This window comes from Carassius auratus, unplaced genomic scaffold, assembly GCF_003368295.1.
Source record: "Carassius auratus strain Wakin unplaced genomic scaffold, ASM336829v1 scaf_tig00001335, whole genome shotgun sequence".
Lineage (NCBI taxonomy): Eukaryota > Metazoa > Chordata > Actinopteri > Cypriniformes > Cyprinidae > Carassius > Carassius auratus.
Genome location: NW_020523355.1, coordinates 43,032 through 68,545, shown reverse-complemented (window position 1 = coordinate 68,545; position 25,514 = coordinate 43,032). Strand labels below are relative to the sequence as shown.

The 25,514-nt window shown below is 42.3% G+C and overlaps 1 protein-coding gene across 1 annotated transcript in view; it reads left to right on the top strand.

Annotated features, from left to right (window-relative positions):
• Positions 1-25,514, top strand: part of LOC113069311 (NACHT and WD repeat domain-containing protein 2-like) — a 124,509-nt gene that overhangs the window by 60,273 nt on the left and 38,722 nt on the right. The window contains exon 4 of the mRNA XM_026242316.1: positions 15,127-15,243. Coding sequence (XP_026098101.1) covers positions 15,127-15,243 — 117 coding nt within the window. The remainder of the gene's footprint in view (positions 1-15,126; positions 15,244-25,514) is intronic.

The window sequence follows — 25,514 nt, the reverse complement described above, 5'->3', positions numbered from 1 at the left end:
CCCTCATGTGCTGAGCGCATGGGGTGCAGTTGCGCCCGCTTCCACTAGAGGGAAGCGAAGACCACCAAATCCATTTAGTATTCCTACTTTGCCTCATTTACCTTTCGTATGCCTGTATATTAGTTGTTTATGACTCTTTTCGAGTTATTTGACCAAGTTATTATATTTCAGCATTCTGATTCAATGTTTATTATTGCATTGGATATTACTGTATACCTTTTGTACATATTTTTTATACTTTTGTACATTGTGATTAATATTATTTCATTCTTTGTTTCTTTTATAGACCACACACACACCCCCACACATATAACTGTTTGTACACCAATGCTTGTACCCAAACTACAATATTAAAGTTTGCTGGAATAAGTTCTCCGTGCCCTTCTCTCTGACCGGAGCTCTGTCAAAGGAAACTGCCAGACCAGTATTATCCCATTCAGAGTGTCACACTCTATCACATGGTCCTTCGAGCCGGATCTGACAGCTTTCTGGAGACAATATGGAGCCAGGACAACCATCTGCAGATCCAGCAGTGCGTTCTCGACCCCAGCGGGAGATACATTTACCAGCATCCCTTGCAAACTTTGAAGTTGGGTACACACCGAGAGTCACAGTACCCCCTTCCACCGAAGCTGAGGAACTAGGAGCAGCAGCCCCAGCTCACAACATCTCAATCCCTGATCCACTTCCACTGCCATCTGTGAGAGAAGAGTCATGTCGATCATGGGTATCTTCTCATCGTAGCAGACCGAGATCTCGAGCCAGTGCTGTCTCATCAACCAAGAGGTTCATTGCAGACGGGCTATCTGAGCTACAAAGTGCCATGTTGGAGGAACAGGTCAAGCGGATGGAATTAGCAGAAGTGCAGCGGCAGATCATGGAGCAGACGCTAGTGGACGAGCAGTGTACTCTTCTAGACAAAGAAGCCAGAGACGCCCTCTATGAGAAGGAGGATCTTCTCCGAGAACAAGAACGGCAGAGACGTCGGCTGGAGGAGAAAGCAGAGATGGCATACAAGAGTAAAGAGGCTATAACCAGGCATCAGATGTTGCGACGGCGACAGAAAGAGAAAGAGATGGAATTGGCGCATGCACGTCTTATCACGTCTTTCCTAAAGGAAGAAGAAATTGAGAGTCCCCGTTCCTCCAGGCCCCTGAGTGAATGTGAGTACAACCTAAGGTCCTCATCAGAAGCTCAGCCTCTCCTACTCCACTCACAAGATGGCCATGGACTGCTCCATTCTACTCCATCTATTCATGTTATGCCACCAGTCTCCAGTGCAGTCATAAGTCCACCTGTCTCGACCAGTCTTACATTAGTCCATCCCGCTCCACAAGTGAGTGCTTATACTACTACTAGTGTACTCGCTCAGCCGCAGCCTACGTATCTTACCATGCTTCCTCCTCCTGCAATCATCAACCCAGCTTCGCAGTTGGCTGCCAGATCAGCCGTGAGTGCCATTACCTCATGTGCTCCGCCACTGTCAATAGGACAGTATATGGCCCCACTTCGCCAGCCACACATGGTCTATAGCCAAGCCCAGGTCCAATATGTGCCTCCACCCGTTACACCTCTACAGCCAGTTCTATCAGCTGCTAACACGCTGTCCTATCCTTACCCTGCCATGCCACCTTCTCCAAGACAGGGCACAGCGCCTCTAGATTACAGGGCAACGCCGGGTACAGACCTCATGGAGCTTCTGCTCGCAGCACAAAGTCACCCAAAGGTAAACCCAGTGTGAAGCCTTACTGCCCGTACTGCGATGCCCGTGAGCATTACCTCAGCTTATGCCCCAAATTCAAAACGCTCACTCCATCAGAGATTTCCACCTGTGTAGCAACAATGAGTTTTACAGAATAATTAACTCAAATGACATACAGTATAGGGAATTTGAATAATTAATCAGGAATATGATTAATTTAGATCTCAGATGACAGTTACATTAAATTTGATTGATTATGAAAAATAGCTCAATTGCCTATACCAATAAGTAATCACAGGGCACTGTAATTTACTCATTAATATGTCAATATTCCATTCTCCATATCAATTGTTGTGATATGCCTTACTGTAAATTACTGCAAATCAAACAGTGGTTTGACCAGCAAACCAAATTGACTATCAATTTCCAATAAAGTTATCACTTATTATAATTCAAGGAAAAATATTCTCTGGCCATGAAAACATTATCCTATCCTTATGATAAATTTAGTTTCTAAATTTAGAGCTTGTAGCTAAAGATCAGACATCTCAGTGACTCGTAATGTGAGTGGGGTGGAGTCCAAGCCAATCGTCAGTATATGGGTTTTTAATAATTAAACTAGTAATACATCAAACTACAAATCACACAGAGTAAATATGCGTACGACAATACAAACAGTAAGCTTTATACAATACATAACGAATCCAAATAAAAGAGAGAGAGAGAGAGAGAGAGAATAGAATGAGATCACATAAGGAGCTCAGGTATGAAAATCATAGTCAGTAACTTTTGGAAGCCAACAACAAATCAGATCATAGCAACACTTTAAAGCAGCATTTAAATCTCCATAGAGAAAGTGATACTTGCAAAGTGTTCAATGTGCATGAGCTGGACATCGGGGCGCGCTGCTTTTGAAACCGCGGGCGTGTGCCGGAGGCCATGTGACGCGCGTGCACGCTGCGCTTGATCTTGGCGTGAGCGTGGAGCACGTGGTCCTTTGTTCTGTCCTTGCGCGGTATTTGAAAGGTTCAACAAACAATGTCCCAGAATTCGTCTTCCTTGCGTGGAGAGGCGAATAGTTGAATAAACTTAGTAAAGAAAAGAAAAGAAACGAACGAAACGAAAGCTTCTAAAGGAGCCATTAAAATGGCTTTTTCTCTCAGCCCCTGTGCTGAGGGGGGGTTTGCGCTATGAGCGCGGCCTATGGCCGCGCGGAAGCAACGTTGGAGAGCAGCGTGTCCAAGAACGAACAATGAGAAGAAAGAGAAGAGGGCGGACCTTGTTCGGTCGTTCTTATGGCTTGAAATGGTTCACGCCCCTTTTTCGCGTAAACAGCCAATGAAAGTCCACGATCTGAAGCGGAGGGAAAAGTTCCTTTGTCTCTGTGAAGACAGCCCCCCTGGAGATCTAGGGCTTGTCCAAATTCCAGGGATTATTCTAGCAAGTTTGTAATTCAGATAACATACATTTTTCATTACTTTGCTCTAGATAAATGGGTCTGTCAGAGCATGACGATCACAAAGATACTAAGCATAATATATATATGATAAAAACATGAAGTTACATTCAAATGTAGAATTACACATATTTAAAGATTTGCTTAACACATGATAACACTGCAGATGTTGGGAAACATCTAAATGTACCAAAAGACTTACAAAAGTAAGGAACTTTACGCAAGGTTTCCTTTTGTGTATGTTGGAATGTGGTTGGGGGTTTTCATTTCTTCTTTGAAGCTCGCATGGGCATCGTAAATAATTTAAGTCCAGCCAGGCTGGCGCCAGGCCAGGCACTTGGTGCAAAAAGAGTTTCATTTGCAAAATCTGAATTAAACACATGAATCAATGATCTGCATATCCGTTACACCTGGATTAAAGACAGAGGATGTTGGAGGTGTGGCAGGAACCATAAACCTGAGGCATGTACTCTCAAGAAGCCTTGTCAAGTGTGCAAACAGCAACACCTGACCGTGCTCCACGAAGTGTGTTCCCAAGAGGCTAAGAAAGTGTTAATGGTCAGTGCTGCCCCCGACACCATATACATTGACCGTCCTAGTCGGCTGCAGAGAGTCATGTGGAAGCTAGTTAAGGTGCGCCTGTACAATGGCAAGCACACTCTGGAAGGTTTCGCTATTCTGGATGACGGATCGGAGAGAACCATAATCCTTCCCTCAGCAGTGCAGCATCTCCATTTAGCTAAAGAGCCTGAAAGCTTGCCTTTACGTACTGTCCGCCATGAGGTGATCCGTCTACAAGGAGCCGCTGTCTCGTTTGACATCTCCCCAGCTCATTCTCCCAAACAAAGGTATCACATCTTTCATGCATTCACTGCTGGTGAGCTGAGCCTGTCTGAGCATAGCTATCCGGTCAAGTCACTCATGCGCAGATACTCCCACCTGCAAGGTCTTCCTCTCCCGAAGGTTGACAAGGTCCAGCCGCTTCTGTTGATAGGCTCTGACTTTCCACATCTGCTGCTTCCCAAACAACCGGTCCGAGCAGGTCCTCCTGGGAGTCCTGTAGCTGTGTGTACTGCTCTTGGTTGGACATTGCAAGGCCCCGCCAACCTTAACCTCACTGGTGAGCACTCTCACTGCTACTTCACCATGTCTACTAACTCAGAGCTGCAACGGCACGTTGAACGACGTTCAGTTGACATAACCCCGTATGCCAAAGCCAAGACTGTGATCCGCTCCAAAGAGGATCAGCAGGCCCTAGAACTGCTGGAACAGCGCACAGTCAAGACAGAAGTGGATGGAGTAACAAGGTATGCTACTCCACTACTGAGGCGCAAAGCAAGCCTCACGCTCTGGGCTCCAAAGCACACATTGCTCCCCCAAAACTACGGAGCACAGAACGCCGTCTAGCCAAAGACATTGCTCTAGCCAACACCTACTGTCAAGAAATACAGAAACTCTCCTCGGTGTACTTCTTCGGTTCCGAGAACACAGTGTGGCTATCAGTGGTGACATCAAAGCGATGTTTCACCAGGTTCGTCTGCTACCAGAAGACAAGCCCCTTCTCCGTTTTCTCTGGAGAGGTATGAAGAGGGAGGAGGAAACAACGGTGTATGAGTGGCAGGTTTTGCCATTTGGGACGACATGCAGTCCCTGCTGTGCCACATACGCCCTTCAGCGGCATGTGAAGGATAACAGCAGTGGTTATGAGGACATTCTACACCTTGTGGAGACTGACTTCTACGTCGACAACTGTTTGACCAGTGACACGAACGCTGATGAAGCCAAGACCATTGTCAACAGGATGCGTAAACTGCTCTCAGCTGGAGGCTTTGACATCAGGCAGTGGGCCAGTAACACCCCCATCGTTGTTGAGCATCTTCCATTGGAAGCTAAAGCAGCAAGCACCGAGTTGTGGCTCTCTCAGTCTCGACAAGATCCTGAAGAGCCAGCCTTAGGCCTTTGCTGGAACTGCCTTACCGATCGCCTTGGGTACCGCCACAGACCAGTAAAATATTCACAGCCAACTCTGAGGAATGTCTACAAGGTGATGGCAACACAATACGACCCCCTCGGATACCTAATTCCATTCACCACACGAGCGAAGATCCTGATTCAAGACCTGTGGAGAGTGGGAGTTGGCTGGGATGAACTGATCAGACCAGAGGCTCTGCTGGATATCTGGACACAATGGGAGAGTGAACTAGTCCATCTTCCACAAGTAGAAATTCCCCGATGCTATGTCCCATCAGTAGCAGACACTGGGGCACAGAGACGAGAGGCACACATCTTCTGCGACGCCTCTGAAAGAGCCTACGGGGCCGTCGCTTACCTCCGCACCCAAGACAATCAGGGTGAAGTCCACATTGCATTTGTGATGGCTCGGTCATGAGTGAGCCCTCGCAAACAACTTTCCATGCCACGCCTCGAACTGTGTGCTGCTTTAGCCGGAGCACAGCTAGCTAAAGTCATTATGACAGAACTGTCACTCCCTTCCCAGCAAGTCACTCTCTGGACTGACACGATGACAGTTTTAACGTGGCTCAATTCCGACTCGTGTCGTTACAAGGTCTTTGTAGGAACTAGAGTCGCAGAAATTCAGGAGCTCACTGAAAACTCGACCTGGCGGTATGTCCACACCACTGACAATCCAGCCGATGACCTTACTCGCGGCAAACCCTTGCTCGAGCTCAGCTAGCTGAACCGGTGGAACCAAGGTCCACCATTCCTCCGACTACACCCAGACTCCTGGCCAGTGCTTCAGTTAATAGAAGCCCAAGAAGCTGACGAGGATGAACTTCGGAAGACATTGTTCTGTGGAGTCACCACCTGCTCTCCAACCACGACACTCAGGTCTGATATAGACAACTGGGACAGTCTTCTCAAGGCTACCCATGAGAGCCTTCACGGGGCGGCTGATGACCAGAGCAGCCCCACCATGACAGCAGCTGACGTCCAAACAGCAGAGCTACATGTCCTCAGACAAGCCCAGAGTGAGTCCTTCCCTGAAGAGGTGGAAGCTCTTGCTGCTGGTAAGTCCATCTCGAGACTGAGTCGCCTGCTCATGCTTGCTCCAGAGTATGATGAAGCTGTTGGCCTGGTGAGAGTGGGAGGTAGACCACGCAGAGCAGAAGATCTTGACCCAGATGCGATGCATCCTATCATCCTCGATCCCAAATCTTATGTCACGAAGCTGCTCATTAAGAAATATGATAGTGAACTGCTACATCCAGGTCCCGAGCGGGTTTTCGCCGAGATGAGAAGATATTGGATCCTCCGGGGAAGAGAGTCCATCAAGCATCATCAGCACGGCTGTGTTGAATGTCAGAAATGGCGCGCTACTCCAGTGGTCCCTCGGATGGCAGACTTACCCCCTGCCAGACTCCGCTTATACAAGCCACCTTTTTGATCAACTGGAGTCGATTGTTTTGGTCCCTACAATGTCAAAGTGGGCCGGCGCACAGAAAAGCGGTGGGGTCTGATTTTCAAGTGCATGACGACGAGCTGTGTGCATCTTGACCTACTGGAGAGTATAGACACTGATGCTTTCCTGATGTCTCTCCGCCGCTTCATAGCCCGCCGCGGAAAGCCATTTGAGATCCTGGCTGACAGAGGAACCAACTTCCGAGGTGGAGCTGCGGAGCTGCAAGCCAGTTTTGCTGCTTTAGAAGTTCCTCTTCAAGAACAGCTGGCCAGACAGCAAATCGAGTTCCGTTTCAACCCCCCTGGCTCTCCACACTTTGGGGGAACGTGGGAACGAGAGATCAAGTCGATTAAGTCAGCTCTCCAAGTCATCCTTAAGGACCACACCGTCGCTGAACCTGTGCTGCAAACTGTGCTGATTGAAGTGGAAGGAATACTCAATGCTAAACCGCTTGGGTACCTCTCCTCTGATGCTGCGGATCCAGATCCCGTCACACCAAATCTACTGTTGATGGAACGCCGCGACGCATCACTTCCACAGGCTGTCTATGCATCTAGTGACCTTCTAAGCAGAAGAAGATGGCGCCACAGCCACAGTCCAACTTTATCCGTCGCCATCTGCCGGACCTCCAGAAGCGGTCGAAGTGGCACAAGGACACAGACAATCTGGCTGCTGGCCAGGTGGTGATGGTGGTTGATTCGCAGCTACCCAGAGCTCAGTGGCCCATGGGGAGAGTGGTGAAGACCTGTTCCGGTTTGGATGGACGATTCAGGGCAGCTGAAGTTAGGATCAAGGGACAGAACTACCTACGGCCAGTCGTGCGCCTTGTGCGGCTGCCAGCCTGGGAGGATGAAGATGACGCCAACTAAGTAGACTTTCCTTTGGGATTCAAATTTATTGCTAAATTTGGGGGCGGCTATGTCAGAAAGTCTTTTATTTCCTGTAATTTTATTTTGAAACTGTAATGATGTCATATCCTTTCCGAGCGCATCGCATCCTCATTCCCGACTCTGCATTCTGTGGGATGGTGGCTCGCGTGTGCGTAACCTAATCGAAAGTAGGTTTCATCTTGCACTAAGATGCAAATATTGCCATCGGACTTGTTTAGATGTTGTATACTTTCACCTGTTTTCATGTTAAGTATATTATATGTATGGTTTGATACTTTCGTGTGTATTTCTTTAGTTAATAGGTATCACGAGAACATGTCATAAGCCTTGTTAGACTGGAGATTGTTTCCTTTACATTATCTCAACCTTAAGCTGGATTCTCGAGTGCTATATTTCAGTTCTTATGCCCTTTAGTCCCACTGCTAAATCGTGTTTAGCCTCTGTGTCGCTGTCAGACGCACCTAGAGTGTAGTTCGGCGCTCCCTGGCCATGCGCCCCTCATGTGCTGAGCGCATGGGGTGCAGTTGCGCCCGCTTCCACTAGAGGGAAGCGAAAACCACCAAATCCATTTAGTATTCCTACTTTGCCTCATTTACCTTTCGTATGCCTGTATATTAGTTGTTTATGACTCTTTTCGAGTTATTTGACCAAGTTATTATATTTCAGCATTCTGATTCAATGTTTATTATTGCATTGGATATTACTGTATACCTTTTGTACATATTTTTTATACTTTTGTACATTGTGATTAATATTATTTCATTCTTTGTTTCTTTTATAGACCACACACACACCCCCACACATATAACTGTTTGTACACCAATGCTTGTACCCAAACTACAATATTAAAGTTTGCTGGAATAAGTTCTCCGTGCCCTTCTCTCTGACCGGAGCTCTGTCAAAGGAAACTGCCAGACCAGTATTATCCCATTCAGAGTGTCACACTCTATCACAAGGCCTAAGCCTATTGCTAGATTTTAAGATAGGGCCAACAGGTGAGTGGGCTATCTGGGTAGGAAACCTAGAAATATGGTGTGGCTTGAAGAAACAAAAGGGTCAAACACTTAAAATATATCCGAGGGAATATCTAATATTCTGTGGCTTATAATAAGTGGATGGGTTTTATCACATTTGGTTCACCTGGGTGAATTGAAGTCATTCAGGTGGAAACCAGTGGCTTGGTCAACCTCTCCAGCGCTCCCCAAACACTCAACCGCAGTGTCCCCTCACCTCCGTTACTCTGGCGTTGCGCCCTCTCGAACAGCTTGTGACTTTTTACCCAACCTTTGGAGTGCCAAATTTTTGATTGTTTCCTATGCGTGCCGCAATGGACAGAGACAAGAGGAACCGAGTTTCACTCACAACCAGTGTCGGTAACACCGGTCGGGCAGCCTTGCTCACTGGAAACCTGAGATGACAGTCCAATCACCAAGGGAGTTATACACTCAAATACACAAAGGATGAACAAAGGAAACTTAAAGTTAATTAAGGTTTGGTTTGCTTAAGTTCAATTGAGTAAATATATATGTAGAAAGGAAAGGTAACAGCTTTACCTAATAATGATAAAACAACAAACAAAACATTATGATAATGATGGTAATTATCAAAATAACCTAAGCCAAAAGAGAGAAGAAAAAGAATAAAAATTAAAATAACAGAAGACAGGAAAAGTTAATTCAAATTAAAAATTCAAAACTAGTTTAAATCAAAATTTAAAATAAGCATGTAAGAATTAAAAGGAAAATCTGAATAATATCTTATAATAACCAATGATAACAGTAAAGTATCATTAATAATTATGAAATTAATCAAAACAAAGGTAAAAGTAGACATGCAATTCAAAACAGAATTGAAAGGAGAGAGATCTGTTAGTCGATTTAACAGGAGACTGCCACTAGATGGCTTACCTTCTAAGTGGGTCAAACCAGTAGTTGACCTGAAACATCTAGATTTCCACTATTAAACAATTACATGTTAATTCAAATCATGTTTGAACCAAACTCAAAATAAATGTAAACAGTCAGAGGAAAGGAAAAAAAAATTGTCTCCCTGTAATAATATTCGCACGAGCAAAGCTGTAAATGCAAATAATTGTTGAGAATTTAGACAGCTAATTCAATAAATCACAGGGAAATAGATTAGCAATTAAAGCGCATTATCTGAAACGGCCACGGGATGGCGGACTTGCACTCATGCAACCTGGAATCAGAAGGAAGGGGCGTAACTTGAAACTTCTAAACAAAGAGCTCCCTCTGGTGTTTAGATAGCGGAATTACAAAATTACAATTTCAATATGACTTAGAATCTGATTGTTTGTCAGGCTGATTTTCTGCTTCAAAATCACAACTAACAAACAGACAAAAGGTTTTACCTCTACAATGCTATATAAGGAAGGATGCGTTCACTTCCAAAACACAAATGTAAAAAAAAAAAAAACAGGATTTTTCCACCTGTTATCTCCCATAAACATTTATCAAAATAGCACTTATGATTTAAATGTTTTAGGTTTACAAATCGGGTAGTTAAGCCAATTTTAGACCAGGAGTTTTTAATCGTTTATTTTTGAATATCACTGTGGTTCACCACAAATTCAATAACGATATTTAATAAGCAAGGCCTTTTTAACTGAATCAGAGGAAAATCGCTCTTGTTCAGATTTACATGTTGCAACTAATAAAAGATTTCTTCATCTTTTAATTTTCAAATTAAAATGTTCTCACTGCAGAGAGATTTTGGTCTTTCTTAACAGGAGACTTATAACATTATACTGCAGTATACTTTCGTTAAAATAACAGTGACTATACTGTTAAGTTTCTATAAATACCTAACGTGCTGACTGATCAGGTTTTTGCCTCAGTCAGTTAGGAGTGAGTTCGCGTCTTGCGACTTATCTCACAAGTACATAATTTCATGGCGCACTTGCAGAAATAATTAATAACCATATACACAGATTGATTGCTCACAAAACGAAGTTTGAAATGCGCGCGTTATCCTCCACCATTAAAATGTAGCCGCACTGGGTTGTACATAATTATTTACTCAAATGATATATAGGGAATTTGAATAATTAATCAGGAATATATATATTTATATCTCATATGACAGTTACATTAATATTATTGATTATGAAAAATAGCTCAATTGCACATATCAATAACTCATTACAGGGCACTGTAATTTACTCATTAATATGTCAATATTCCACTCTTCATATCAATTATAGTGATATATCTTATTGTAAATTACTGCAAATCAAACTGTGGTTTGTCCAGCAAACGGCCGTAAGATTAACTTATCAACTTTCAATAAAGTTATTACTTCTTATAATTCAAGGAAAATATTCTCTGGCCATGAAAACATTATCCTATCATTATGAAATTGTTTACTAAAAAGTAAAGAGCGTGTAGCTAGATGTAACTTCTAGGTGCTAGGTGTAACTTCATTGACTCGTAATGTGAGCGGTTCAGAGGCGATCATGAATATATATTGGTCTTTAATAATTGAACTAATAATACATCTAACTACAAATCACACAGAGTAGTTACGCGTACGAAAATACAGACAGTAAACTTTGTACAAGACATAACGGAATCCAAATGACGGAGAGAGAGAGAGAGAGAATGAATGAGAGAGAAAGGGGAGGAGGGAGGTGAGAGAGAGAGCGTGATCACAGAATGAGCTCAGTTATGCAAACTCACAGGCAGTAACCTTTGAAAGACAACAATGAATCAAATCATAGGCAAACTTTAAACAGCATTTAAATCTCCATAGAAAATGATACTTGCAGGTGTCTCTGTGTCTTTTTGTGTGCTGGAGCAGCGTGAGCGTAGTCTTTGTGGCTAGGCATGTCTTCCGGGGTTTTGCTGTGGAATCGGTTTAACAACAGAATGTTTCAGGATTCGTCTTCCTCGTGTGGAGAGGCGAATAGGCGAATAAACTTAGTAAAGAAAAGAAACAAAAAAAAAACAACGGGAATGGAAGCTCCCAAAGGAGCCATGAGAATGGCTGTCCTCTCAGCCGCCGTGCTGAGAGGGACGGCGATAGGAGCGCGGCCCAAGGCCATGCAGAGGGACGAGCAGAAGTACGGAAGCGAAGAAAAACTAAGAGTGAGTGAAGGAGGAACTTCCTTCTCTCGATCTGAAGTGGGAAAAAGTTCCTTGGTCTCTGTAGAAACACCCACCCTAATAAATTAGGGCTTGTCAGATTTCAGCAGTGACATTTCAGCAAGTTCGTAATTCCAGATTAATAAATTTTACACACCTTTTATACAGGTGGATAGTTGGGTCACAACATGACAATTCCAAAAACACCAAACAGTACATATATAACTGATAGAAACACGAAGTTACATTCAAATGCAGAATTACACACATTTAATAATTTGATTAACACATGATAAAACTGCAGATACTCCAATTTATATGGAAAACATCTAATGCACCAAAAAAGGCAATACTCTATACATTTGGACTACATTTGAGTACATTTTACCATTCTTTTTCTAAGAGTTAGCTTTCCTGTCCTGTTTGTTAGGTCATAAAGTTTTACGACCTGGTCAGGAGTAGGGTTACAGAATCATGACACTATTTGAGAACCTTAAAATGAGGAGAAACATTTCCAATTAACAAATCAGCAAAATTATAATCCTTGCATAACAAGGATTAACATTTTATGCAACGCACAAAAATATTCAAAATACATATTATTAAGGAGTTATTATTAAGAAAAGTTTGTGTGTGTGTTTAGGAATGTGGGGGGGGGGGGTTCGTTTCTCCTTTGAGGCTGCTCACGGGTATCCCTGGACAGTCTCAATAGCTGGAGAGAGCACCCTTTGCTGCTATGGCTGCAGGGGACTGCTGTTCATCCTACAGCAGAGGATGAACACCCCTGCTACTTAAATGGAGATGGAGTAGTTGAATGTGGAGAAGAAAAAAAAAAAAAAAAAAAACTTATAAATTCAAAGGGGCTGCTGTTTTCTCTCGCGGGAGATAACCCCTTGCCGCGATACCTGAGGGGGCCGCTGTTATCCCTCAAGCGAGGGACGAACTCCCCCTCAGAAGAAAGGGACCTGCTGTTCTCTCCAGCTGGAGAGAGCACCCTTTGCTGCTATGGCTGCAGGGGACTGCTGTTCATCCTTCAGCAGAGGATGAACACCCCTGCTACTTAAATGGAGATGGAGAAGGCGAACTTGAAGGAGATGACAAAGGAAAAATAAAAAGAATAATAATTATAAAGGAAAAGGGGCTGCTGTTTTCTCTCGGAGGAGATCACCCCTTGCCGCGATACCTGAGGGGGCCGCTGTTATCCCTCAAGCGAGGGACGAACTCCCCCTCAGAAGAAAGGACCAGCTGTTCTCTCCAGCTGGAGAGAGCACCCTTTGCTGCTATGGCTGCAGGAGACTGCTGTTCATCCTACAGCAGATGATGAACACCCCTGCTACTTAAAATAAGAGGGGACTTGCTATTCTCTCCCTCGCTTTAGACATGAGAACATGCCTCTCCTACCATAGGCTGCTTAAGGACATCTCTATAACATTATCTTTCTCTTTTGCAGGAAGGAAACAAGGAAACGCTACTCTCCTACCACTCATACCAAGCTCAGGGACATGCTGCTTGTTTGCGGTTCTCCCGCTGGAGAAAATACCCTCGCTGCTATTACCAGCTACCTTAATTATAGAGAGGCCCGCTATTTTCTGCCTCATAAGAAGGGAGAAACCCCTTCGCTAGCCAGTAGGTTACATTAAGGATATCTCAATAACACTGTCTTTTCTCTTTGCAGGACTGGAACAAGGTTGGTTTTGGGGGTTCTTCTTCAGGCAGTAATACTCTCATTATGTTTTGGGGGTTTATGTTAAAGCTCTTGTATGTTCAATTATTCTGGGAGCAAGAACCCCCATAAGGAACCATACCGCCAAAGATAAATCGTGTTCAATAAACTCAAGTAAACTTGCCAAAGTGGTTCCTGTCTGAAATACTGTTGGACTGTGTAAATACTGTGTGATGTAAATACTGAATGACCGAAAAATAAATGTGCGCCTCAAGTCACTTTGTTTGTTATTAGAATGATCTGGGGCACTTAGGGTGTACTCACACTGCCAGTTTGAACCGTGCCCGAGTGCGTTTGACCACCAAAGCGCGGTTCGTTTGACTAGTGTGAGTGCTCCGAGGTGGGCCAGGGCACGGTTCAGTTGGACTCGGGCGCGGTTCGCATGCAGTGTGAGCGCTAACCGTGACGGGGCACGGAAAAGGACGCTTTGCATCACGGTTTTGCGACGCTCCAAAACCAACATGGCAGGGTAAGGGTTGCTTTGGTCTACGGCAGAGGTGCAAAACGCATAAAAAAACTAAAAACTGCAAAGTCCTTGCTGCTCTTCAGCTGGTATCTTGCAAACATCCTCATACGAGCAGCACAATTACGTGAAAATGTTCGTGCCACTAAGGCGGCACATCTGTTTAACAACAGGCTGTGGACCAAACAACACAAAATTATCCACAAAGAAAACAGAGCGATGGACTCCATTGTGTTCATACAGTGCCGCTCTTCCTGTTTATCCCAAAACCGTCGCACCATAATGACGTAAGCGTGCTCCGGCACGAATGCTGAAACCCTATATGTGAGTGCAGGCCAGAGGGGGAGTGGGGAGGGGGGACAATCGTACTCGGGCCCGGTTCATGGCAACCGTGCCTAGTGTGAGTACACCCTTAAACTATCAATAAGTTGTATTACAAGTTAAATTTGCACCTATGTTATCAATTTTATCAAAATATGTATGATCTATAAAATTAATAATAAGCTGTACTTCTAGCCTGGTTTGTAGGGTCGGTGGGTGTATGTGAAGAAATTTTAACAAATTTTACCTAAACAATATGGCAGCTAGCATATATACTCTTTATAATAAACGATATACAAGATAACTCTTTTGAATGGCTCTGTGTGAGGTTATTATGCTGTTGCTGTACATAGACGTGTGCAGTCAGACTCAAACTATTGTAGTGATTCTGAAAATGCACTCAAAATTATTAGAGACTCTTAATTGTGAGCAGTAAGCAATTTAATGTGTCTCAGCATGAGTGCTGTGTTTAGTTGACTGCAGGAACACATTTTCAGCATTGCTGTTCTTGTTACATTCCTCTCTTATTTTCTCTCATTCTCTCTGTCTCTCTCTGTCTGTTCTCTCATTCTTCTCCCTGTGGTTCCTTTTAAAGTGCTAATGTGTGCTGAAAGAGTGTGGAAATTCATAATTTCACAGGTATTCATTACACCGTAGATCTTCCTTACTTAGTAATAAAAAACAATTAGGCTATAGTTAAGGTTGTTGATATATAGGTCTACTAATATTTGATGCTTCATGTTTCATTGTAATAAAAAAACTTAATCAGAACATTGCACTAAACTGTCGCCACCGATAGCCTTGTGAGCACTTACTGCACTATCAAAAATAAAGGCATAAAAAAGGCAAAAATAAAACAAACAAACAAATACCATTCTACTAAACCTCTCCTTTGAGTTGAATGAAGTCAGTCATTTTGGAATGAATTAAAAGCAAATTATTACTGTCTTGTAAGTCACAACTAGAAGTTATATGCATCATAAATGTTTAGACAGTGTGTTTATGTTTCAGTGCTGTTTTAAATATTTGTATATATGTGTTGTCCAGGTGGTGGACCTGTACTGGGGCATTGATCCAGAGGAGTGGGACAGTCCAGAGCTGCAGAGACTACGGATGAAATTACTGGAAGAATGTCTGAAAACTTCAGCCGGTCCATGCTTTGTTGTGGGTATATATGACATATAATCAAACAATTAACCAGTGAATCCCTATATATATATATATATATATATATATATATATATATATATATATATATATATATATATATATATATATATATATATATATATATATATATATATAAGATTTTCTGTTTGGTCAATAAGAGTTGGAAGCATGATTTTTATTTTCACATAGAATTTAGGGTTGTTTTTGTTGTTGTTTTTATCAAGTATCAAGATTCATTTTTTGAAGGGTGTAAAATTATTTTATTAAATATTATGTAAATAAATACAAAATTAATAACTTGCATTAATAGCAAGTTTTATTGCATTTAATAGCATGGCTTTAAATTAAATAGTGATAAATATTAAAGCAGAGTTAGGCTGGTGTTACAAGTTAGGCTGGTGTTACGTTCTTGTTTGTGGGTTGAGTTGGTAAGATGTCTCTCTAGTCTGATATGGGAGTTAAGCACTTCAGTTCACTCACAGGATGAAGCTCATTGTGCCTCTGTGACTTGCTCACTCTCGCACACACACACACACACACACACACACACAAAAATACACAGCAAAATTACTTTCAAATCTCTAAGTATTGCAAGAGGAAGGCTATGGTTTGATGGCTGATGTTGCAGGAGATGAGAGATCATCCAGAAGTGAAGCACACACACACACACACACACACACATTCAAGAGCACCTGGTGGGTTATTGACAGATCAGTGAATTTATAAGGAATGTATATTTACACATGACCACAGACTTCTGTGTGTGTATTTGTTTTATAAGGGTTCAGAATCAGTTCTCAGGTGTGGAGGGAGATTGATTTTAAATAATTAAAATGTAAATGAGCAATCTGGGCAGGAGGATTGGGATCTAATTGGATTCAGAGGGCAATGTTTGAGTTGAGGCGCTGTGTGTGAAAACAAAGTAGCTTTCTGATGTTCAGTGTGGAAAATTTGCATGGCCAAACTTGACCATTTTTCACCCACATTGTGTAGAATTTTACTGAAATGAGCAATGGTAAATGTTACTGCACCTTTACTTCAACCACTCTACATCGATTTTTGTGTAAATGGGAAAAAAAGTGAGAAAGGAATCAAATGAAAAGGATAATAAGAACATCTGCAATTTACACTTCAAAGTCCTGTTCGTACAAAGGCAATTACATTTACATTGAAATTCAATCATTTAGCAGATACTTTTATCCTAAGCAACTTAAAAATGAGGAGAACAATAGAAGCAATCAGACCAACATGAGAGCAACAGTATACAAATGATGTGACAAGTGTCAGTTAAGTCTAGAACAATACACATAGTAAGTTTTTTAATATATAAATTAGAAAAAAAATGAATAGAATAGAATAGAATAGGATAGGTAAGTGGTCAGATTAATGAATAGAATAGAATAGAATAGAATAGAATAGAATAGAATAGAATAGAATAGAATAGGATAGGTAAGTGGTCAGATTAATTGGTCAGATACTGGCAAAATATATATATTTTTTAATTATTTTATTTATTTATTTATTTTTATTTTTTGAAAACGACTAAAGACTCAGCTGCTCAAATTGAGATCAAGTCATTCCACCATCTTTAAACAGTCCAGGAAAGGTCTGTTAGAGCCTCTTTGGGATGACACCATGAGTCGTCATTCACTTGCAGAAGACAAGCTTCTGGAGGGCACATAAATCTGATCAAGCGAGTTTGGCTATATTGGTGAAGAGTCAGTGGTTGTCTTGTAGGCAAACATCAGTACCTTGATCAGTACCAAACCATTTTAGCAATATGGTCTGTGAAGCTTAACTGATCATCAATCACAACTCCAGTGTCCCTGGCTGTCCTGAAAGGAGTTATGGTTGGCACACCTAGCTGTATAGAGAAGTTCTGATGAAGTGCTGGGTTGGCTGAGACGATGAGCAGTTCTGTCTTAGCAAGGTTAAATTGAAGGTAATGGTCCTTCATCTAGCCAAAAAATGTCTGTCAGACAGGCTGCAATGTGAACAACTACGATTGAATAATCTGGTTGAAGATCTAGGAAGAAGTTGTAAATTTAAGGCCCCGATATACTTCAAACGAAATCGAAGAACAAACTGATACGTCATTTTGAACAATATCAGGCCGAAACGAAGTTTGCTTCTGCAGTTCAAACAGCTGACCAAAGCAAACTTTCTGGGGGAGTTTGTTTTGGCTCCTAAACACCTTTGAGCTTTCATTGGTTTGTGGCGGTTCAGTGGGTGTGTTCTGAAACTCCACCTTCTTTGACGTTCTTTGCATGTGTTTCAAATTAATGTTACACCATGTCTATCCTGTAGCTTGGTTATGAGGATTAGTGTCTCTCAGCAGTGAGGTCCATGCCAACCAGAACATGTAAGCCTTAGTGATCTGAAACAAAGAGACGACAACCAGAAGGTGCATGGTAATATGTTCATGCTTATAATGGGAAGGGAAGGAGGATTGCGAACCATTTGAGCATACTTACAGAGCAGTAGTGCCGCGTTTATATGTCCTATGTCTAATAAGAGAATGATAGTGATTGAAGCTATCTGAAAGCTGACCACATCAGCTGGTCACAGCCTATGCCTCCGTGGACTGACTGAACTAACGCTGTGCTCGATTTCAGACAGGACCACTTTGGCAAGTTACTTGAGTTTATTGAACACGATTTATCTTTGGCGGTATGGTTCCTTATGGGGGTTCTTGCTCCCAAATTAATTGAACATAAAAGGCCTAAACATTAACCCCTCAAACATAATGAGAGCTATTACTGCCTGAAGAAGCCCCCAAAACCACACTTGTTCCATTCCTGCAAAAGAGACAAAAACAACTTTATTGAGATATTCTTAATGCAGCCTACTGGCTAACAGAGGGGTATTCACCCCTCAAAAGGAGGGATAGAACAGCAGGCCCCTGTAGTTATAGCAGCAAGGGTGTTCTCTCCAGCGGGAAAAAAACATCAGGTCCTTTTCTTTTTGACGTGTGTTCGTCCCTTGCTGAGGGATAGAACAGCAGACCCTTACAGTTATAGCAGCAAAGGGTGTTCTCTCCAGCGGGTGAAAATAGCAGGCCCTAATTATTATTTTTTTATTATTATTTATTTTTTGTAAATATACGTTTTATATGAAATTCCACTTAGTCATCACTAACTATATTTAGCTATAGATCATGCTGTATACCATTACTCTGCATCAGAAGCCTTTCCAAAATCAGTGCATAAGGTGACTTTGTGCAAAAAATGCTGCCTGCAAGTCATTGCATGATACTCAGCAAGTCTGCTGCCTGAAGTTTCAGATCCATCCAATGACTTCTCACTAGTGACTTCCCGATGGTTTTAGAGGATGATTACTTCTCGTTGCCCCCTGTTGTTCAGAGAATAGTACACCAGGTTTCCTCTTCAGGAACTCGAGTTGCGTCGAGAACGAATGAGGAATGCGTCCAGCGTGACGTCTCTGAATAACGTGTGTAATCAGTCCAATGAAAGGGCGAGACGTCATAGGCGGGTGACGTCAGAGACCAGGAAGCATAAAAGCATGAGCGGCGAAGCCGGTAATCAGCCTTCTTTTTTCATAAAGCACTGTGTGTGTTTGTCAGTCGCTATCTGTTTGTGAGTCTTATTTAGTGTCGTTTGTCCACTGATAAACTCCATTGTCAAAGCTTCAATCAAGAGAAGTTTTGGGCGAGAGCAGTCAGCATTCAGGAAAAAAAAAATAAAAAGGTTCAGCTCGTGTGTTGTCTGCTTGAGAGTGAAGAGCGCAGTGTCAGCTCTCGAGGGAAGGCTCAGAAGGCTCTCTTTGAGGAGGGAGCCTTCACTGGCGTTTCTCGCGGTACCAGCCCTTCTTTCGCCGAGGCAGAGGAATGTAAGATGGGCATGTCCCTTTCTTCTTCCTTAACCACAAGATCCAACGCCCGCTCTTAGGCGTTTGGAAGCCCGCATTTGCAGTACTTTCTCCCCGTTGAGAGGGCGCGACACGCTGCCTGTCTTTCCCTGAGGAGATTGATGTGGAAAGATGTCGATGAGCTTGCCAGTTGCACAAGCACCAGTTACACAAGCATAGTATGCCTTATATTATAATAAGCAGCATTAATGAAGAGTGGAGCTCGCGTAGTCGGCTCTCGGGGGCTGATTGTGCTTTTCTCAAAAAGATGCACTTATATCCATCCTTCTTCATCAGAAGTTCCTGAGGTTTGCTTTTGGGGGCAGAAACCTACAAATACATATCTTCTACTGGCCTTGCACTCTCACGCAACACTTTCACGACTCAACCACATTGACGATTGGTTGATATCAGCTCAATCAGAGCAGCTCCCTCAATGAGGAAACTGTATGCCTTGAAGTGGAAGCTTTTCACTTCTTGGTGCGGAAACCGCCAGTTCGACCCAATTAACTGCCCGGTTGGTACAGTGCTGGAGTTCCTGCAGGCTCTCTGCACAATTGACCCACTCCTCCCTGAAGGTCTACGTGGCGGCCATGGTGGCCTACTGCGCTCCTCTCGGTGGCCAGTCAGTGGGCAGAAACCCTCCAGCCAGAAGAAGCTTATGCTAAGTGGTGATCAGGATGCTATCTTAAGCCTCAAGTTCTCTGATCTCCCCTCTCCTGGGGGTCAAGACTCACTCCTTCTGAAGTTTGGCCATTGAATGGGTTGTCCCCGATTTCTGTCAGGCTCCTTTTCCTTCTCTTGCTTTAGCTGTGCTCTTCCACACTAGGCAGAGATTTGAAAGTCTGGCGGAGTGGGCATTCTCGTTCCCCATTCGTTCCCAACACAGCTCGAGTTCCTGAAGAGGAACGTCTAAGGTTAGGTATGTAACCCTGGTTCCTCGAAGGAACGAGACGCTGTGTCGCAGTGCCACACTTCCGGCATCTCTGGCCGGCGCTTTCTTCATCCTTTGAGGCTGATTACTGGCTTCGCCGCTCATGCTTTTGTGCTTCCTGGTCTCTGACATCACCCGCCTATGATTTCTCGCCCTTCCATTGGACTGATTATACACATTATTCAGAGACGTCACGTTGGACACGTTCCCCATTCATTCTCAACGCAGAGTCTCATTCCTTCGAGGAACCAGGGTTACGTACGTAACCTTAGATGTTCTTACACCTTCCAAAGTAAAATTCAAGCACGTCCGGGCACTTCCAAGGACATTTCAATTTTCCAGCACTTTACAACTGTGGTAAATTACCCGTTTACATACATACTCTTATCTTAGTTAAAGCACATGCACAGATACAACTCAGACACACCTTACTTTCTAAATCGTTTGGATTTTTTGAAGGCACATTTTGCATTGTTCTAAACAAAAATCAGCAAATTGCCAGCAGGCGGCGCATTTGGATAGTTACAAACTGTTTGTATGGACGTCCTTACAATTGAATGTCCTTAGATTTTAGTCTAATCACGATGATGATTTATGTCGATTATATTTTTGGTTGGGGGAATGACACATCCTGTTCATACGTCCTTCAAAGGGTAATTTTAGTAGCATGAAACAAGATGGTTAATCCATTCAGAATTTAAACGTACAGAACCGAGCAACAAACATCCCTGATTTATGACTGATGATTCCACTGCATCTCGCCGACTACACTTCGAATGAATTATTGTTTACATCGTTTCCGCTGTTTATAATGACGATATTCGAGAGAGTCCAGTCCAGTGAGCACATAATCTGAACACAACTGTAGTGTTCAATGCCGTGTGTGATTAATTATAATGCCAATAATACCTACCCTAATGCTGGGGAACCCTGCATAAAGATTGTATGCATTGTAAGATAATCTTAAATGTACAGTCATGGTCAAAAATATTGGAAACCTTGGTAAATATGATCAAAGAGGGCTGTGAAATTCATCTGCATTGTTAATCCTTTTTATTTTAATTCACAAAAATGTATCCTTTCATTGGATAATAAGAATTAAAAATGGAGGAGAAATTATTATGAAATAAAGGATTTTCTCGAATACACATTGGCCACAATTAACGGCACGCTTTTATTCAATACTTTTTTAAACCTCCATTTGCCAGTTTAACAGGTCTAAATTTTCTCCAATAATGCTTGATGAGGTTAGATAACACCTGACAAGAGATCAGAGACAATTCCTTCATCCAGAATCACTCCAGACCCTTTAGATTACCAGCTCCATGATGGTGCTCCTTCTCTTCAGTTCACTCTAGAGGTCTTCACAGTGCACCCGAGACCCGTCGACCCCGGACCCGACCCCGGACCGGTCTATATTTTAAATCATCAGCCGGGTCCGGGTCGGGTCCGAATCTATTACCTCGGGTCCCGGGTCTGTTTAACATTGTGTGTAATACCCATGCGATCGCCGATCGGAGTCATCTGACTCGAAGAACATCCGGCCGTGATCAGAGGACTGGGATGGCTACAGTTGAAGCTTGATTTTGTGCTCAGTGAACCATTTCTTTGTTGTTTTTGAGGTTTGTGTTTGGATTATTGTATGGTTGGAAGATTCAAACATGGCCCATTATAAGATTTCAAACAGAGTCTGTCACTTATTGATTTTTTTATCTGTTGGTATCTGATACAATCCATGATGCCATGTATCTGAACAAGATATCCAAGGCCTCCAGCAGAAATATAGGCCCACAACATCAAAAATACAGCAGTATATTTCATTGTACACATGGTGTACTTTTTATCTCTGTGTTCACCAAACCCATCTTGAGTGTTTGCTGCTAAAAAGCAATTTCATCTGACCATGTCAACGTGTCCCATTTGAAATTCCAGCCATATCTGATAACTTAATATGCTTTAATATGTTTTTGGATGAGCTAGGATAATTTTTCTTGAAACCCTCCCAAACAACATGTGGTGATGTAGGTTCTGTTTGACAATTTTATTTTAAGGTTTTCTTTTTCACAATAACGCTTTCATTCATTTTCACATTTTTCTTTAATCGCGACAGTCTTAAGATTTAGTTTTACTGAGCAGGCAAAATTTTGTTTATCTTTATATGGTCAAAGCGCACACTCTCTCATGGAAAACAAAACCAATCAGACTTAACAGGGGGCTACTCAAGTATTTAGTTCTCAGTTTACCATAATTTGTCATTTTTAAACCATCACTGACTGAAGCAGCAACCTCCGGCAAGAAGGGTTTTTTCCTTTCTTTTTTTTCTTCCTTCTCCTCTATCGGAGGGTTCACGTTAATAAAGAACACACTACATCTTATTTTATGAAAAACAATGATTAAACATTCAATAAGAAAGCAAATAATTATGAACGAATGCACTGCATTTTCAAGCACTTTATCTAATTCCAAGCATTTTTTTTTTATGAAACCTTGAAAACACTGCATTAAATTTCAAGCATTTTCAAGGATTTTAAGCACCCACATGACCCTGTACAATGGCAAACATGAAGAGTAAAGCCTTGACTGCTTGGGAAGGTGCGCACGCAGTCATCGGAGGCTCGCAAGTGGAGCCAGCGAAAGCATAAGTCCCACTTATGCAACGGCAGATCTAGCACGGTATGGTACTAGATACTAGATAAGCCTCAACAAGAAAGCAGTCCCAATACCCGTATAGCTTTAAGCAAAGACCTTCTGAAGTGCATAGAGTGGGGCAGCATCCCCTTACAGAAGAATAGAAGTAACGAAGGGGGGTCTTTTATAACAGTTAAAAAGATCAGCATGACCCCTTAAAGCAGTATGACGTGGTCAGTACTCGAATTTAGGCAACAGCATTAGTCCTTGTCCAGATAACGTTTAGCATTGATGTGAGCAAAATTTACAATCTGTATATTTAAGTATGAAGCACTTTATCGATACAGTAGTTAGTTTAAGCAACAGCATATCACTGATTTAAACACAGCGTGTTGGCTATAGTCGGATAAGTTTAATGAAAGCATCCTGTGACGAGTGGGGCGCGGCCGAGAGCTGTGGGAATGGAGCAAGGCCATTGGAGTGATTGAGAAATGAGCGACGCCTGCTCCACTCACCGGTCTCAAGTCCCACGGAGGAGATTGGAAGAATACAAAAGAGGAGTGACTACAGTGAAGGATGAGAGAGGACCACGCTTGGGTTTTATTTTGTGTTTGGTCCTCTCTTGTCCTTCACTGTCGTCGCTCCTCTTTTGTATCCTTCCAATCTCCTCCGCTAGTCACACATCCCCAATAGATGAGCCTGAAGCAGCAGCCCATTTATACCGACAGCCTTGACAACAGATTAACAAGGCTCATTGGTAAATTTAACTGTTAGTGTTAGCAGTGTGGTAATATGATAGCATGCCTAAGAAACATAACTGAACAATGAGTTTTGGACAATGAGCAATGTCTGAAGCATGTTCGCAAAAATAGCACTAGGCAATAAAAATGAAAGAAACTTTGCTTAGCTTCGTGAAGATGTCCCGAGATGAATTAAAGGTGAAATGGCCAATTGTTTGGGGATGCTTTGATTCTTCTTGAATATCTTGCTTCTTCCGGCTGGGAAGCAGTTCTTGCGTAAATTTGTTGGGTCAGTCGTATTAGTACAACTTTGGTGATGAATCATGGGCAAAGTGTCTATATCAACTGATAGGAGCTGTGGTCGCTCAGATCACTTCCAGTCCGTCGCCTGACAAACAACGTGGTGAATTCGGTTAAGTCCACAACATGAAATCTATTGAGATACTCTGTGGGAATCCTTAAAAAAAATCCTGATTTAACGCTTCCTATGGAGATGGATTCATCATCTGATTAGTTTTCTGAGTGAGCGATAGCTCGTATGACCAGTTTGAGCCTTGTGAGCCATTTGAGCATACTTACCGAGCAGTAGTGCCACATAAATATGTCCCGTATCTAATAGGAGAATGGTGGTGATTGGAGCTATTTGACAGCTGACCACATCAGCTGGTCACAGCCTATGCCTCCGTGGCCTTACTGAACTAACGCTGCGCTCGATAAGGGATACCGGTCGGTAGTTTTCTACTGAAGAACTGAAGATTCTTGTTTTATTTATGAAGAAAATTGCAAAGTTGTCAGCTGTAAGAGTTAATGAAGGAAGGAGAGAAGGACAAAGAAGAGAAGAAAAGAGAAGGTGTTGTCAGTGGAGCAGTAGCATGTGTAGATAAGGTCCAATTGATTACCTGATTTGTGAGTAACTGTAGTAGACACTCTCTTGAGGTCAAATGAGGCAAGCAGAGTGCTGAAGTCAGCAGCTTGGGGTTTTTCTAGGTGGATGTTGAAGTCACCAAGTAGATTTAGAGGATTACTGTCCTCATAGGCTAGTGACAATGCCCCTGAATATTCGAGATACCCCTACCGGAGGTAGAACTAAACCCAACAATGTTTTTCCTCATCTCTAAGGTCTCCCATATATGAAATGGATTCTTGGCTAAAAATATTTTACTGCTAAGATTGTTAAATTAACAGATATTGTTATACACCACAAAACCAATAAAGGACTAAAATATAGCCTGTCCGTATGGGAGTTAAGGCATATAAACTAATGCAGATCAATCACACAAGCTCTGAGAGCTTTGAACCTTGACATGTTTGTAGTCAGGAAGTTGATTTAACTACTAGAAAAGACTGGATGTGAATATATTGATGTATGGAATAAATAGACACATGTAAACACATATCTAAAATAAGCGGACATGCACAAATTTAATATCTATGCAGAATGTTTTCATTTACTTTGTGCTTGCTTTGCCTGGCATTATCATAGAAACACATATGATTGGAAACACACTTGTTGGAAAGGTGGGGTTGTGCTGAATCCAGCAATACCAAATATGTAAATATATAATAAAAGAGAAGTGTTCTGTCACTCAATGTATGAGGTGTCCAAAATGAATGAAAATGGAACACTGACATAATTGAGTCCAAACCCATTCATTATCAGTGGTGAGAAGAATGTTGAGAAATTCAAATATAAGAGACATCAAAAAATATTTAATATGGCACCTTGTACTATATGGAAACAAAGATTGAAATCGAAAGATAACACCTTACCATAGCACAAACAGGAGACCAGGAGTTTTAACTTAATGAACTTTTTAATAAAACTATAACTTAACTTCACACAATACAACTTAAATTACTGTCTTAAAACAAATGGCAATCTAACTAAAGAAACAAACACTCTTTGGGGAAATGAGCCCTGTCTTCTCAGGCTGTTTAGTTTATTTTCTAGCAGCAACCATTTGGAACATAAACTGCTTTTGGTAACCATTGGAGAAGGGTCTGGCTGCAGACTTGCACTTGCACTCTCAGACACTGCTTCTGCTAGCGACATCACTTGCAGTATTTATTTTTTATTTTGTTCTATTTATTGATAG